The 14,625-nt window shown below is 38.6% G+C and overlaps 2 protein-coding genes across 4 annotated transcripts; both read right to left on the bottom strand.

Moving 5' to 3' along the window:
* Window positions 1–696: 696 nt before the first annotated feature.
* On the bottom strand, window positions 697–6,792 carry LOC103719840 (tRNA dimethylallyltransferase 2). Of its 2 annotated transcripts, none has more exons than XM_008809266.4 (10): window positions 6,070–6,792; window positions 5,908–5,987; window positions 5,700–5,768; window positions 5,516–5,603; window positions 5,324–5,418; window positions 3,730–3,804; window positions 2,581–2,940; window positions 2,395–2,470; window positions 1,953–2,119; window positions 697–1,306 (listed from the first exon to the last, which is right to left on the bottom strand). In XM_008809266.4, the coding sequence occupies exons 1-10, from the start codon at window positions 6,329–6,331 to the stop codon at window positions 1,190–1,192; spliced, it is 1,389 nt and encodes a 462-aa protein (XP_008807488.2). In that variant the 5' UTR covers window positions 6,332–6,792; the 3' UTR covers window positions 697–1,189. The 2 variants fall into 2 exon arrangements, with proteins under 2 accessions (XP_008807488.2, XP_026665330.2); XM_026809529.2 differs by having other exon boundaries at window positions 1,953–2,115; window positions 6,070–6,555.
* Window positions 6,793–9,654: 2,862 nt separating this feature from the next.
* On the bottom strand, window positions 9,655–11,103 carry LOC103719839 (histone-lysine N-methyltransferase, H3 lysine-79 specific). 2 transcript variants are annotated; one of them, XM_039133336.1, is made up of 5 exons: window positions 10,658–10,741; window positions 10,456–10,524; window positions 10,254–10,364; window positions 10,043–10,123; window positions 9,655–9,842 (listed from the first exon to the last, which is right to left on the bottom strand). In XM_039133336.1, the coding sequence occupies exons 3-5, from the start codon at window positions 10,350–10,352 to the stop codon at window positions 9,768–9,770; spliced, it is 255 nt and encodes an 84-aa protein (XP_038989264.1). In that variant the 5' UTR covers window positions 10,353–10,364; window positions 10,456–10,524; window positions 10,658–10,741; the 3' UTR covers window positions 9,655–9,767. The 2 variants fall into 2 exon arrangements, with proteins under 2 accessions (XP_038989264.1, XP_008807487.1); XM_008809265.4 differs by lacking the exon at window positions 10,456–10,524 and having other exon boundaries at window positions 10,730–11,103.
* Between the last annotated feature and the right edge of the window lie 3,522 nt (window positions 11,104–14,625).

Raw genomic sequence — 14,625 nt, 5'->3', positions numbered from 1 at the left:
TTGGATTCTTGTAAATGTGTAGCCAAATTTGCTCTCTCCGGCAAGTAGTATCAGTGTTAATGGTTGACCATCCTATCCAAACTTTCTAAACTGTAAAAGCACCCAAATGGAATGCAAAGTTTGACCCAAGGGTGATCGACTGGACTCAAGAGACAGGGTTGAAATTGGCCAACACATGAAGAGGGAGAATGTTAAAAATCATATATGAAGCGTCTCTATGCAATAATTAGTGGAAGGTAAATAAATTGATGAGCTAAATACTTAACAGCTTAAGCTTTATTTTGAATTGGATTCTAAATTAAATATCAATATGTTCACCAGGTTTGACTAAACTCCTTATTGTTCCTTCAACAATTAGATCCCCAGTGGTAAAATGCAAATGGATTTCTCGTCTTTTGTTCCGTTCGTGTTGCTCGTGATATTCGTATGTTGACGTGGCTCATGAGAAAATGATACAATGAGAGACGATAAAGGTGCACAAGCACATGCTAAGAGCATAGGGTACAGTTTGAAAAGACGGGTTCCCAGAGAGGACCTTAACGAAAGGAAATTCAGAGTTGAACTAGACGTGCATGTGCCATAGATATACTAGGGCCTGCAAGACGGGCTCATTGTTGTGCTCGATGTTACTGAAGGAGAAACTCTGATATAGATGATACAGCATGGGATTTAAAATATTTAAGACCGCAAGCTTTGATATGAATCTTACGAGTATACCATATATTAGAAAGAGGGTTTTTCTTTACAACTACATTTTTCTTCAGCAACCCAAAAGAACAAGAGAATAAAAGGCCAGTTGGATTTGATGAAAAACAGCAGCATATGAGAATCGCTCAATCTACTGCTATGTGCGAGCAGACCATGTACCCATGACAGTATCATGCCACATAAATTGGTCTTATCAAGGTCAAATGAAAAATACGCACACATATTTAACCACCATATAGTTCGGCAGGTGTACACCAAGCAGCCTCGCTTGCCAAAAAGACATGGAAGGCATGTACCACGGACTTTTGTAGAATGACCATGAGAATACTACTTTTCTCCGTTCAAATTCAAACCATCATAACAGCTATTATGTTTGGCATCTTGCAGCAGAGAAGCTACAAAGACCGATCAGCAGATGCTGGAGCAAGGGATCTTGTAAAACATGATGAAACCCTAGTTGTCGGATGCTGCTGCTGATCTGCTAAGCAGGAACTTGTGGAGATTTCTTCTTTAACCGAAGGATTCTCTTTCGATGTCGACGGCCTTGTTTGTGTTGGTCCCATTCATGTGCTCCTCGAAGAATCTGATTGCCACAGGCCTATCATTACACAATATCCAGGTACATCAAGAAATGGTCAGTCTGTGCCTCTCAACCTTTCATTCGTTTTAAAATGTTAAAGACTTCTTGATAGTTTAATATGCTGTTTCCTACAATATCAAGGAAGAATACAGTTTTTGCTGGGCTCTCGTAAAAGCTGTCCAGTCTATTATGACCAAACCATTTTGAGGACTAGTAGCAGGTAACACCATCATATGATGCACACGTGCAACACCATCGACTGAACAAACTCAGTGAAAACATGCAAACTCAAACGAGGCAAGAGAAAAGTTTTGTGGAGAGAAACAAAGAACTTTAGTAAAGACATAAATAAATCTACCCACACTTTCAATTTTGTTAACATAAATATTATGTTGTGCTGGGTAACCAGAATAACTGAGTACGCTCAATCTGATTTTAAGCCTATCACAGAAGTCTCATATCCAGATCATGACGGTATTCCAAAAGGGTTCAGGATAAGTATAACACCATCTCTTTTTGCTGGATAAGCTTCCTTAGGTTTCAAGAGTTAATTTTGATGCTAGTCAGCTTCATCTAAAATGCCTAATGGATCTAAGTTGTCTTTAAGTTTCTGAATATGTGTACATTAAACCTTGTTTCATCATGAAAAGAATAGTAAACTAACCTCACAGACATACTGCGTCCACAAGTCTCTTGAAACCAGCTTCGGGCACTGAACATTACCAACCATTGCCGTGCCAGTCGAGGAATTAGCTCTCTCAAACAAGAAAGTTCTGACAATATTAACACAAGGTTCAACAACTTTTGTTTGCCACGAATCACCTGCACTGTCTGCCAAAACATGCATTTAATTGATTTCAGAACAGAAGAAGGAAAGGTGTTAATCACAAAAGAATCTTTCAAGCCACTCTATAATCCGGTGGTTACATCCCTCATTCAGCTGCAACGAGGTTCTAGGTTTGAGCCATGGGAAGTCTCTACCAAGGAGTTTGGACTGGGTAATAATATTGGTCATACTCCCACTGTTATTCTCAAAGGGGAAAAAAACAAGCAAGAAAGAAAAGAAGCTTCTATAAATAAGTGCCAAGAGAGATCACGAGGCATACAAGATAAGGCTTCTGTCACGTCGATATGAAGCAAGTCCCATCCAAAAAATGTCTTCAACCGATTAAGCCTTCGTTTCTAAAAGAAACAAAATACTTGTTAGCTGAGTTTAAATAATGAAATATATGCTATAGTGCGAAGCAAAGTGTCCTATTAAAGGTCACAGCATGAGGAGGAATTTCATGTACTTGACGACGGGCAAGCTTGCATGTGTTGGCTTTTAGCTTGTCAATGGCTTCATCTAAGAAAATCTTGAGGTCATCATCGGAATGCAAACTGTCTGAGAAGTCCAGTCTGCAGGCCTCGCCATCCTCTTTCTTAGAGAAGTAGCATCTAAAGAATGCCTCAAATTCACGAACACCAATAGCCTGCCGCAAACCCCGAGTATAATCTGCTTCTGGATGGTATATATCATAGACTTCATCCAACAAACCAGCATCAATCATGCAATCAACTCTCTGTTTAACATATCCATCCAGAACAGGAAGGGAAGCATCCAGCCATATAAAACAACAGTGATATCTGAAATTATCAGCATGTCCCCACTTCTGTCCTGGCACAAGAAAGATCCAAGTTTTATTCGCTAAGAAGTATATGCAGGTTTGGATTTCAAATAATGGGGTCTCAACTGACAGCAGAAAATTGTGAGGCAGGGGAGATGGCTGAAAACTACAAGTATGGCACTAGCTGCGGAGCAAAGAAATGTTCAAAGATACAGAGTGTGGGTTACTAGGTGTTTATATTAGTAATCCAGCACGATGCTACTTTTTATAGACAAACAAAATAAAAACCTCTGTGAAAACATGCATGTGCACTCACAAACAGGCATAAAGGTATACGTGTATGTATGCAACAAACGTCAAAATGCATTTCACTTAAAATAAGCAATTAATAACAATGTAGAAAACATGTAGCCTTGTGTTCTTTTTTTTAAATCTAAAGTTCATCAGCTGTAAGAAGATATAATGTAACTAAATACATACAAACCAGCTTCGCATCATTAATTAAATATATGAAGCACCGAGACTCAAATCACAGTAAATCACAAGATGGATGTTAAACAAGGTTAAGCACTTAGTGGTGATATTAAATATTATAACATCAATGAAAACATGGTTCACTAACCTCAGAATATTTTAAAAAATGTCAAAAACACAGAAATTAACATTTCAGGATTCAGGCTGAACTTATAAAGGTCACCATATAGACAGAACAAGCAAAAAACTGACCCAAAAAACTTGAAATACTAAAACTTCTACTGCCTACAATAACTTTCAGGAAAAATACGAAAATGCTTAAATGTTATTATCCAAACCTACTCAGCATAAATTTCTTACCTCTGCAACCTCTCCCTGAAAAAGATTACTAGGCAGGACACCTGAGCTCGCATACAAGCTGATATAATGGTTTATCTGCAACAACAGAGTGTTACAACATAAAGAAACATGATCCGGAACAGTTGTTTCAGAAACCAATGGTATAGAGCACATCAGTTTAAACTGCACTTTGCCAAGAAGAAATGATTATACGCAATTAGCATGGCTTATTACCAACATTTTCCAATTGTTATGGTAATTTAGAGATATAAAGACATGAGTAATTAGTGCAACATGATGCTAATAAGTGGTCATGGTATGAAAAGAGATGGGGCATGAATACTCCTCATCCAGATGGAAAGACACAAAAACATAAGCACCTTGACATAGCATCTTAATAATAAATAAATAGAAAACAACCCCCTTATCTCAAAGATGTATGTGCATAAGCGCTTCACAAGCATGCGCATGTCTTAAAGCAAATACCAGATCAGAATAAATAGCAGATTGCAACCACAAGTATTGCCTGTTAGAGATTAGCGCACCAATAAGAAAGAGTCCAACAACCAGGCCGAAACTCAACCAAGCCCACAAACAGGTCATCATGGCCCAACATCTTAATAATGGCAAATTGTGCTCTATAGAACCCGTCTACTGGTGCACTAGCCACCACCAAAAGCAATCTGATGGCAACCGCTTACCTTCCAAAGGCTTCAGACCTTACTCTAAGATGGACTCTGAGTCCAGGGCGACAGACAACAACCCTTCACACCATCAAATCAACAGACGGTTCTATAACTGGCATCGAAAGGCAACCCAAAAACAAATAGGTCACCTTGGAACCAGTTTTCTCCTAGAAGTCTGAGAGTGGTGAGATAACTTAGTTTAGTTAGTCCAGAAGTTGTTTTTTCTTGTTTTCTTGGTACATTAAGGGTACCCAGATATCTCTGGCCTTGTAAGGACTCCGAGCCTATAAATACCCCTTCTTGTGCTCAATTTCGATCATTGAAAACTCAATAAATACCCCTTTCTTGTTTCTCTTTCACTGGGTGCACTCTAGTGATTTCTTTCTATGCAGTGGACTCTGCGCAATCCTGGTGGATTATAGGGAATGATGGCATAGTTAGTTAGAGGAGTCCTTAATGAGATGAGACCTTCTTGGTAGCAAGGTAAAGACACTACTAATTATCCTTTTTCAAATTTCTTTCTTAGCATCTAGATCCTTAGCCTTTAATTTTTGAATTTATAATTGCTTTCAAATTATAAGCTTCCTTACATCACTTGTTTTAGTCTTTTGTCGGGTAACTTTGAAGCTTGCTCTAGGCCCCCGGCCTGCATTAGGGGGCCTTTCCTCAAATATCTATAATACAGGCTTGCTAGGAGGAACTTTTATTATTTATGAGCTGAATTCTACCAACTACATCAAAAGCAGAGAACATGCTAAAGATCTCAAGTTAATAACACTTTCTTAAACTCAGACTTAGAACTGCAGTATTTTTTAAAAAATCTGATTAGAAGGTGTAAATCTCAACTAAACAGCTTAATTAAAATAACACCAACAAATTGACAAATCGTAAAAAGGCGAAAACAGTTGGAAATCCATAGGAGTCCTTACTTTTCTATTGTCATTGGGATGGATCCTGTTTGCCGCAACTGGGTCAATCTCCTTAAGACGATCGAAGCTAGCAGTTGAATCAACACTGTCAAGGTCTAATCACCAAACTAGATTAGCCCCTGATACAAACTCTCTGCACAGACTAATGCATACTTAACTTTGCTGCAAACAAGACAGTATAGAATTTGTTACCTTCTCGTAGTTCACCCCGAGAGTCACTCATAGAACATGACGCTACATCTTCCACAACATCATCTATAAGGAATGGGCTCACGAGAGACTATCAGGTAGCAAGGATTAAGAGAAAGACGTAAGCTTGAATGATAACAAGAATGCTATGCTGAAAAAGGGAAAGGTAGTTGAAGGAGGAGTGGACCTGGATATAGTAATTCGTCCCCCCAACAACAACAGGAAGGCAGCCACGAGATAATATGTCATCTATAATCTTACCCAAGTAAAAAGCATACCCAAAAAAAAAATACATCAATCAAAATCGTTTTTCTGATTCTCTCAAGGCAAAATCTTTTTTTTTAAAAAAAAAAATATTCTTGGAACAGAGAAATAAGAAGGAATCGAACTCTTACGGGAATGGCAAGATCGCGGAAATCCTTGGAAGTGAATTCCACGGACGCGTCAATGGTGCCCAGGAGATGGTGTGGAACACCTGCAATCGAGCGTGCGATTAGTTAACCAAGAAAGAAGTAGAGAGAGGAAGAGGAGAGGGAAGATTAAGATGGAGAGCAGACCGTTGCGTTCCGAGAGAGGAACCTTGTTGGTGAGGACATCGAGGCCTCGATAGACCTGCATGGAATCGGCGTTGACGACCTCCACGCCGGCGAAGTGGGTGGCCAGGTCGATCGCCAGACGCGACTTCCCGGCCCCCGTCGCTCCCATCACCACCACCACCTTCTTCGCCACCGGCGCTCCTCCGTCTCGGCCGCCATTAGGGTTAGGGTTAGTGTTAGGGTCTCCTCCATGAGCAGCAGGGTCTCCAGTCCCTGACCCCATCTCGCCTCACTGAGAATCGCTTGGAAGGATTGGCTCAAACTACGGTTCCCAAAGCCACTTTTCCGCTTCTCTGAGGTTGGGTCATGGGCCCACCAGGCCACAAGCCCAGCCCATCTGCCACCAATGGACCTAACAAGAGACGTGGGTTGCTGGGGTTCCCTGTAGAGATCCTTAGCCCTGAGTAATATTCCCCTTGACATGTTCCGTGTAGACATACTGCAAACCTTATATCAAATTGAGAGATTATTATATAAAAGATTAGATGACAAAATTAGGGGCATAAAAGTAATTAGATATTGAGATAGGAACCTACAGCTACAGGTTACAAGCAGTCTTCTTCTTTAAGTTTCATTAACTTAGAGTCAGTAAAATAGGAAATGTAATTACAATCTTGGAGGCCGTAAACTATTTCCAGTAGATCTCTATACTAAGCATCCAATCAGGAAATTTTAAGTAAATGATAATCATGTAGAGAGAATTATATATCTATAATCTATTCATGTTTCTGAATCCATGGTGGGGATAAAACACCTAAATCTAGAGGCATCTCCAAGAGGCACTAATTCGTCATTTCTGAAAAGAAATAGATAAGTGATTAGAATCCTAGCTCACCTCAATTCTACCTTGCATTCGTGGATCTTGTTATCATTGTTTATATCTTATCTTAGTATTCTCCACTAATTCTGCCTTTTGTTTTTTATTTTCCTTGCAAGGCAATCGGTAGTCCTACATGAAATATCTTTCCATGTGTCTTTCATAGATTTAACAAATTTAATGCAAGATATAACCTTTTTTCTAGATTAAATTTTGTAATATTATATGTCCTTGGTAATTGAAACCGAAATTCTATATTTGCATGTTTGCTTGATGGTAACAATTAAGGAAGATTATTTTTAAAAATTTTATGATGGAGAATGCTCTAGGATATAGCTTCAAGTTCATGTACCAGATAAAAATCTTGCAATTAATGAATATTCTTCATGTTCTCATCATGAACAGAAATATGCATTTCATGTTTCTCAATGTAAGAGCTATTATAAGTTGACAAAACACATGCATTACATTAATTTTTCAATATTATTAGAAACTCGGTAGTTGGAGGAATTAATGTTTATCGAGGATGATTAAAGCAAAAGATGGAGGGGTTCTAGAATGACTAGTAGCAAAATAGTTTCCCACATCGGTATCATGATCGTACTAGCCAGCTACTAATTTGATATGATACCAATGCAGTATTTATTGACCCGAGGTATATCGAAATTAGAGGAAGGGAGAGGGAGGGAGAGGAAAAGAGAGAGAGGGACAAAGAGAGGAAGGGGGAGAGTTAGAGGGAGAAAGAAAAACAAGGAAAGAGAGATGGAGGGAGGGGGAGGGAAAGGGAGAAAGGGGGACTATCATTAAATGTCGACAGTGATGGTGGTAAGAAGCTAAAAATCCTAGCAATGAGGGTCCCAACCTTGCAAAGGATTACAAACTAAAGGCTTGTTGGGGTAAGCGCATTTAAGTAAGAATTAGCATGAGAATCAAGTTGAACACCTCAAAACCACGCAGAATCAGATTTTCTTCCTGATTTGGAGAGATTTGGACCAGCTCACCCCAAGTCTCAAAGCAAACTATTGAATCAACCTGGTTCCATATAGGTTTATGTTCAGTGTGCCCTGAATCGGACGGTTTAGGTTAGTCCAGCAGATTAAAGAGTAGTCACACTTATGAATTGGAAATAAATATCATAAAAGAGAAAAAGATTGAGTTTTCCGATCATAACCTATATAGCATAGGAAATTTGATCACGTCATGGACCATCATTATGAACGATGCAAGTGCATTTGGAATGGTAATTCATCATTTTTATGGTGGTCGTTTTCAGATAGGGAAAGAAGGCAAAAAAAAAAAAAAAAAAAGGAGAGAACTTATAAGACTTGTTTATACCAAAAGTTAGATTTTAAATCAAATTATATTATTAATACCTGGCAAGCCATGTTTTGAGGGTAATCGAGAGCTGACGAGGTTAGTGATTTATAATATGATTATAAACATTATGATTCAATGAATTATTTCAGTTTCAAAATTTGTTCCACATAATTGAAAGAAAATTCACATGTATAGTATGTCAGCTTAGTTTTGAAGGATTACATTATAAGAGCAGATAGCCTTTCACAGTGTTGGTGCAATTGTATAAAATCAATTGATAAGCTGAAAGATAGAATGTGGCTTGCCGGCCTTGATCATGGTTTCTGGCTTCTAGAGAGCTGCCATGCTCTTCAAGTCCCAAATAATTTATAATAACTATCTGAATGGATGAAAACATTTAAAAATCTCAAGTTCTGGTATTTGTCCAGCTTGCTTACTACTTGGCTCATACTGAACTTTGATTATTGTAATTTGTTCTTTCAATTCATCTGGATGATAATCCAACGCTATTGAGTAAATACATGCAGTTATTTCAAATGGAAGAGAAGACCATGGACTTGGAAAGCAATAGAAGGAAAATAACTAAAAATGTCACTCTGTGTGTGTGCTTACGTGCATACTTATGTATGCATATAAGAAATACATAATTAATAATTTTTATTTGGGGTATGATATTAACCTGGCTTTGTCCACCATACCGATCATATCCACAATAATCGACCCTTGGATATTCAACCATACATAAAAGTAGAAAAGCGTGCATTAATAACATAAAAAAGCAATGTTAACAATATGACAACTTTTTGTGCAACCTCCTTGGTGGTTCATCAAGAAGCTATATATACTGACCTGCAGATGAGGTTCATGTTCAGGGCTATGCCTTTGCTCCAAATGTTGTTTTGAATCATCATCAGCATGTGGCTAGAGGCACCTGCAACTGTCCATGTGTTGAATTTCTTTTATACTTGAATTATTTTGTCCTAAATTCCTATTTTCATTTATTCAACTATAACTCATTTTTCTGTTTCCTGTTCAAGGATGGTTAAGAAGCTGCATGCTTTGAGAGGTCATATGGAAAAAATTATGGAAGGACTTGAATATTAGTTGGACACAGCATCAGACAGGCTATTAGATCAAAACTGTTCCTGCAATATCTTTGAAGAAGCCAGTGTGAATTGAGATCATTAATACAACATTGAGTAAAGTCTTGGGCAGCTGATCCCACATTATGTAATAATACGCATTTGGAGAATTAAGGTTTTTTCGAAACAGGGAAAGAAATCTTTTCATGAATACATAAAAGGATTTTTGTTTTTTTACAAATTTATTCGTTCCTTTTCAATTATAGACCTGTGTGGAGAGCAAGTCCCTACCTAAATCAGCAGATGGCACTCAGCAAAACGAGAGCACAATAACAAAACAAAACAATCATTTCATGTCCCAATCAGAAACTACACAGGAATCTACAGTAAACTGAAATAAGAATCACACAGGTCTAACTCCTTGGTAACACCAGCAGATTGGCTTAGCGAAGAGAGTCAATTGTTTTGCTCAACTCCTCCAGCTTTTTCATCCTTAGTCGTTCGCTCTCGCTGACCAGCTGCTCAGACATCAAGCATACATATATACAAGTGAATGAACACAGCTATTTTCATGACCAAGCATGCAGACAAGTGAATGAACACACGGCTATTTAGATGACTACAGACTCTATAGAGCAAATTCCGCTTTCTATATGGAAAATTCACCTCCTACTTTTTTTAAAGCAACAGATAACTAAATTACTACAAAAAAAATCACCTCCATTAGCTTATTGATTAGTTGAGCCTTCTCCTTGTTCTTCTCATTGAATGCCTCAAGAGCTTCTTTGTACTCCTTTTCCTACATGAAAAAAAATATCCAGGTCATAATTTTGTTAAGCTCAATGGTGATAAGTGCACAAACATCAGGATTGATGAATAAATTATCAGTCATTTTATTTCATGCTACGTGTTATAAATATGCAATCCACCTTTCTCAGACAGCTTTGTCCAAGAGGCTTTAGTTCACGGTTGACTGCATCAATTTTTTTGCGTATAGCTGCAACTTCCTTCCTTGTCGGATCTCCCATTTCTTCAAGTTCCTATCAGAATTTCAACTGATCTTTAATACGACTGCGTGATGGTTTTAAGTCTGGAAATGTTATTCTTGTAGGTAGATATTGGATCAACAACCTGAACTCTTTTCACCAAATAACTTAGAATAGAAGATTTTTCTCAAGCCTTGGTGTAAGCACGTTGATTCTGTAAGTGGTTGATGCTAGAATATGAGAAAATTAATCTACAAGATCTGATTTATTTACTACAGATAAAAGGTGGATAACCTGTTGGCAAACTAACACACAAAAGAAGAAAAACCTGTTGGCAAATATTTCACCTAAATACTAGATTTTTAGCTGCCACCATTTTCAGAGGTATATCTTGCAAACTTGTCGGTTGATAAACTTACTTCCCGGATCTCTGCTAAGCGCTTAGTTTCTTCTTCCACCCTGCCCAGTTGAGCAAACACCTTGTCTCTAACCTCCACTTTCTTCCTCTCAATCTGTTCTTCTTTTGCTCGGAATGCAGAGACGGCCGACCTTGATGTCTCATCCTCTTCTTTCTCTTCCTTCCTCGGGCTGTCTCTGAAGCTGCGGCTGGAGTTCTTGTTACGCAGAATGTGCTGCTGTTGCTGCTCCCATGTCTGCATTGGAGTCTGCATCTCTACCTCTTCCAAGGTTCTAAAGCTCTCCTTTCTTCGGAATCCTATATTAAAAGCTTCTGTTCTCTATTTTCTGCCTCTTTAAATAGACTGGTTTCTTTTCTCCTGCTGAATATGGGTTTCTAAGCAAGGAAACCATTGAGCGGTGTCAAGCAAGCAAGTCAGTTTCTTCTGCATATTCATAAGAAAATGCTTCAAGTGAGACATAGCAACCATTATTTTGTGCGTGTGCATTTACATGCTTGTCCTGCAGCCTCATCGAATTAAAACTTAGGTAAGTGATCCAGTAGAAGTTAATAATTTGGTAAGATGGTTATTTTCATAAGTTGGTACGTTGGCTACATCCTAAGTTGGTAAGAACAGTTTCCGTTTTTGTCTTGAGCCAATGGCTCCCTTCTGATTTAAATCCCTTAGAATTTGGTGATAGATTTTCTTATGCTAACAATCTTTTATATTATTATCCTATATGCTTTTCTTTTAATTTTCTTAAAAAAAAGTTATGGGAGTATGGACAGTCCTTTTTTGCTGGAAGGTCTGAAGGAGTATCGGGTAGATGCTATGTCCAAGAGAAAAGGGTGCTTAGAGGCTAAGCTTTGATGTGGAGTAGAAGGAAAGTCGGCTCTTCTGCTCGGAGAAAGAGAGCCGTGGGGGCAAAGACAAAGCTGAGGGATGCCATGTACAAGCTACCTTTGATAACTACCAACTAGCATGGACTTGATATGACTCCTTATGTTTCCCTCTCCCTCCCTTCCCAGTCTGCTTTCTAATAACAAACACCCCTTTCTATTACCTGGTGAAGCCAAGCATGCTTCTATCGTAGGCTTTCTCTAGTAACTCCTCTTGGGTTTTCCTTCCTTTCTTTTTATCCTCTCTCTCATGTGTGCTTGCTCCCTGAGCACTCCACATGCCTGGATGGTTCTCAATGATAGCATGTGTCATAAAGCAATTACATGAGCAGGAGGCTTCGTCACTGTTATGCAGCAGAGCAAGAAAAGCTGTGGGTTGATATATTCCAGTTTGTCGTTCACTTTAGTCCGGGGATTTTGTATCAGTTGGGAATTTCGAGTGATGATGAGTTTGATTAACTTCTCAAAGGACTCCAGCGTTTGATGCCATCGATTAATTATCGTGCTCTGTTACCTTCAAAAAAAACAAAAAAAGATCGTTGTGCTGCATTACCTTGAAAAAGAAAAAGATTATTTGCATCAAATGGTCTGCTCTTTTCGCTAGGACCTTGCACGTCAACCGAGCTCAGCAATGTTGACAGAAAAGAACCACACCACATAGCTATATGCTCGTACGGTACGTCTCTCCCTCCCTCTCCCTGCTCTCTCTCTCTCTCTCTCTCTCTCTCTCTCTCTCTCAGTGGGACCGGACCATTGATGCCATGGCCACTTAGCATTCCACCGGTAGCAGCAGCTGTGAATGGCAGCACAACTATATTGACAGCTTGGTTCAGTTGTGCGGAACTTGATTGCTCTTTGACCGTACTTCTGCCTCTCACTTTAACAAAGATGATATAATGTTGGTTGAAGTTATGAGTAGCAGCAGTCTAGCTCCCAAGTCTTGCGGCTTCCCGAATTTGGAGATGGATCATCCCGTGCCTACGGTTCCATCTGTCTGCTGTCTGGCACTTATGATGAAGCTAGGTCTTTCTTATTAATAACACTGATTTCGCTTCATGTTCTTTTGCAAGAAAACCAACAAGAATGTCATCTAATGCTGCTGACACCAAATGCTTTCTCTCTTTTTCATCCTTTGCAAGTTCAATTAGTATGTATGAACCCCGATCTCGCGTGAACCATTCAGAAGGGACCACGGAGATATTCTTTCAAGTTTGAAGCAGTTATGCTTGGATCCCAAAAATTTAAAAAAATTTATTCAACTACCAAAATTTCATTTATATTGCAATGTGACCCGACTATCTATCTAGATCACTATTAACAAAGGAAGAAAAAGACCAAAATACTTTTAATTTTAAAAAGTTGTATCGTGACTTTCATGCGATCTTGAAGCGCTGCATCCTTTATCGTGCATCCACCTACATAGATCTCAAAGCACTTCATCCTCTATCATGCATTTATTTGCATAGATCTCAAAGTATTACATCTTCTATCATCCATCCGCCTATATGGGTCAAAAGACACTCCATCCTCTGTCATGCATTTGCCTGTATAGATCTCAAGCATTTCATCCTCTATCATTCATCCACCTGCATAGATCTCAAAGCACTTCATTTGCCATTATTTGTCGGCACAAATCTCAAAAGCATTCCATCCTATATCATCCATCCGCTTGCATAGATCTTAAAGCACTTTATCCTCTATTATTCATCCGCATACATGGATCTTAAGGCGCTCCATCCTCTGCCATTTATCCATTTGTATAGATCTTAAAGCGCTCTATCCTCTCTCATCTATCCATCTGCACCGATCTCAAAGCACTGTATCATCTATCATCCATATGCATATATAGATCTCAAAGCATTATATCTTCTATCATCCGCCGCCCCGCACAGATCTTAAAGTATAGTTATCAGATGATCCTCACGTGATAACATTTTATAATGGAGGTAGACGACTGGGCCACATTGTAAGGAATTTGAAGTTTTAGTGGTTAATTAACATTTTTAAATTTTTCGGGTGCAAATGTAAAATGCCCAAACTTGGAGCAGTGTATTTGTAATTTTTCCAACATTTTAATAGATTTTTGCCATATTTCCAAAGGGAAATCTTCTAGTTGTTGGAGATATGACACTTAGAAATTACTATATTTTAATATTTTATTCGCAACAATATTATACAACGAAAATTAAAAAATAAAAATTTAGATGATTGAAAAAGTTTTGCTTGGATCAAGGCTTGTTGAACAACATTGCCCTAAGAACATGATTTGCCCCTCGTGCGAGTTTACAACAATGTCATTCTCAAGATGCAATGATCCGGCTCAGCCCGATCCTCCTCTAACAAGCATGATCACCGGGAGGCTAGATCCGATCAAACGGGTCTCAGAAGAGAGAGCGAATGTGTTGTGTGTTGTCGGAAATCTCTCAGGGCTTATCTCCTCAGGTGTGGCCACCAGCCCAATTTTCTCAAAGTCCTACTTGAGCTTCAAAGGATGGAATTTCTGTGAAAGCAAGCGCTCTTACATTTATTTTTCGAATGGGGAACTAAAAAAGGAAAAAAAAAAAAAGTTTGTGAAACAACTAATAAGAAGGGGATAAGGTTGGATTTTAGAATTTAAATCTTTTCAAAACCAAAATTTTCAAAATTTCCAACACACGCGACATCTATGCTGGTGTTTTTTTCCGTTGAATTCCATGATAGAAAGAACAAAAATCAAAGGTACCGCATGTATAAGACATAATAGAAAGAAGAGGAAGAGGACTTTCAGGACTTCATTCTAATAATTTCGTGTTTTCCAAGCTAAATGTTATTTGTTAAAGATAAAAACTTGTCATCTTCTGCTTTAACTTGAAGCGTTATTATTTTACAGCCAACTTGATGCCAGGAGTTTTCTTCCGGCCTCGCTCGACAGCAACAGTAGCTCTCTAAAACGATTCCAACCCCTGAAGCAACCCCAAAAATGAGGTGTTCGGTGAGAATGAGACAGCTTTTTTGATTTCTCAGCATATTAAGGGAAGG

Source organism: Phoenix dactylifera, chromosome 14, assembly GCF_009389715.1.
Source record: "Phoenix dactylifera cultivar Barhee BC4 chromosome 14, palm_55x_up_171113_PBpolish2nd_filt_p, whole genome shotgun sequence".
Taxonomy (NCBI): Eukaryota; Viridiplantae; Streptophyta; class Magnoliopsida; order Arecales; family Arecaceae; genus Phoenix; species Phoenix dactylifera.
Note: the sequence above shows the minus strand (reverse complement) of the source record. Positions and strands in the feature narration are given on the sequence as shown.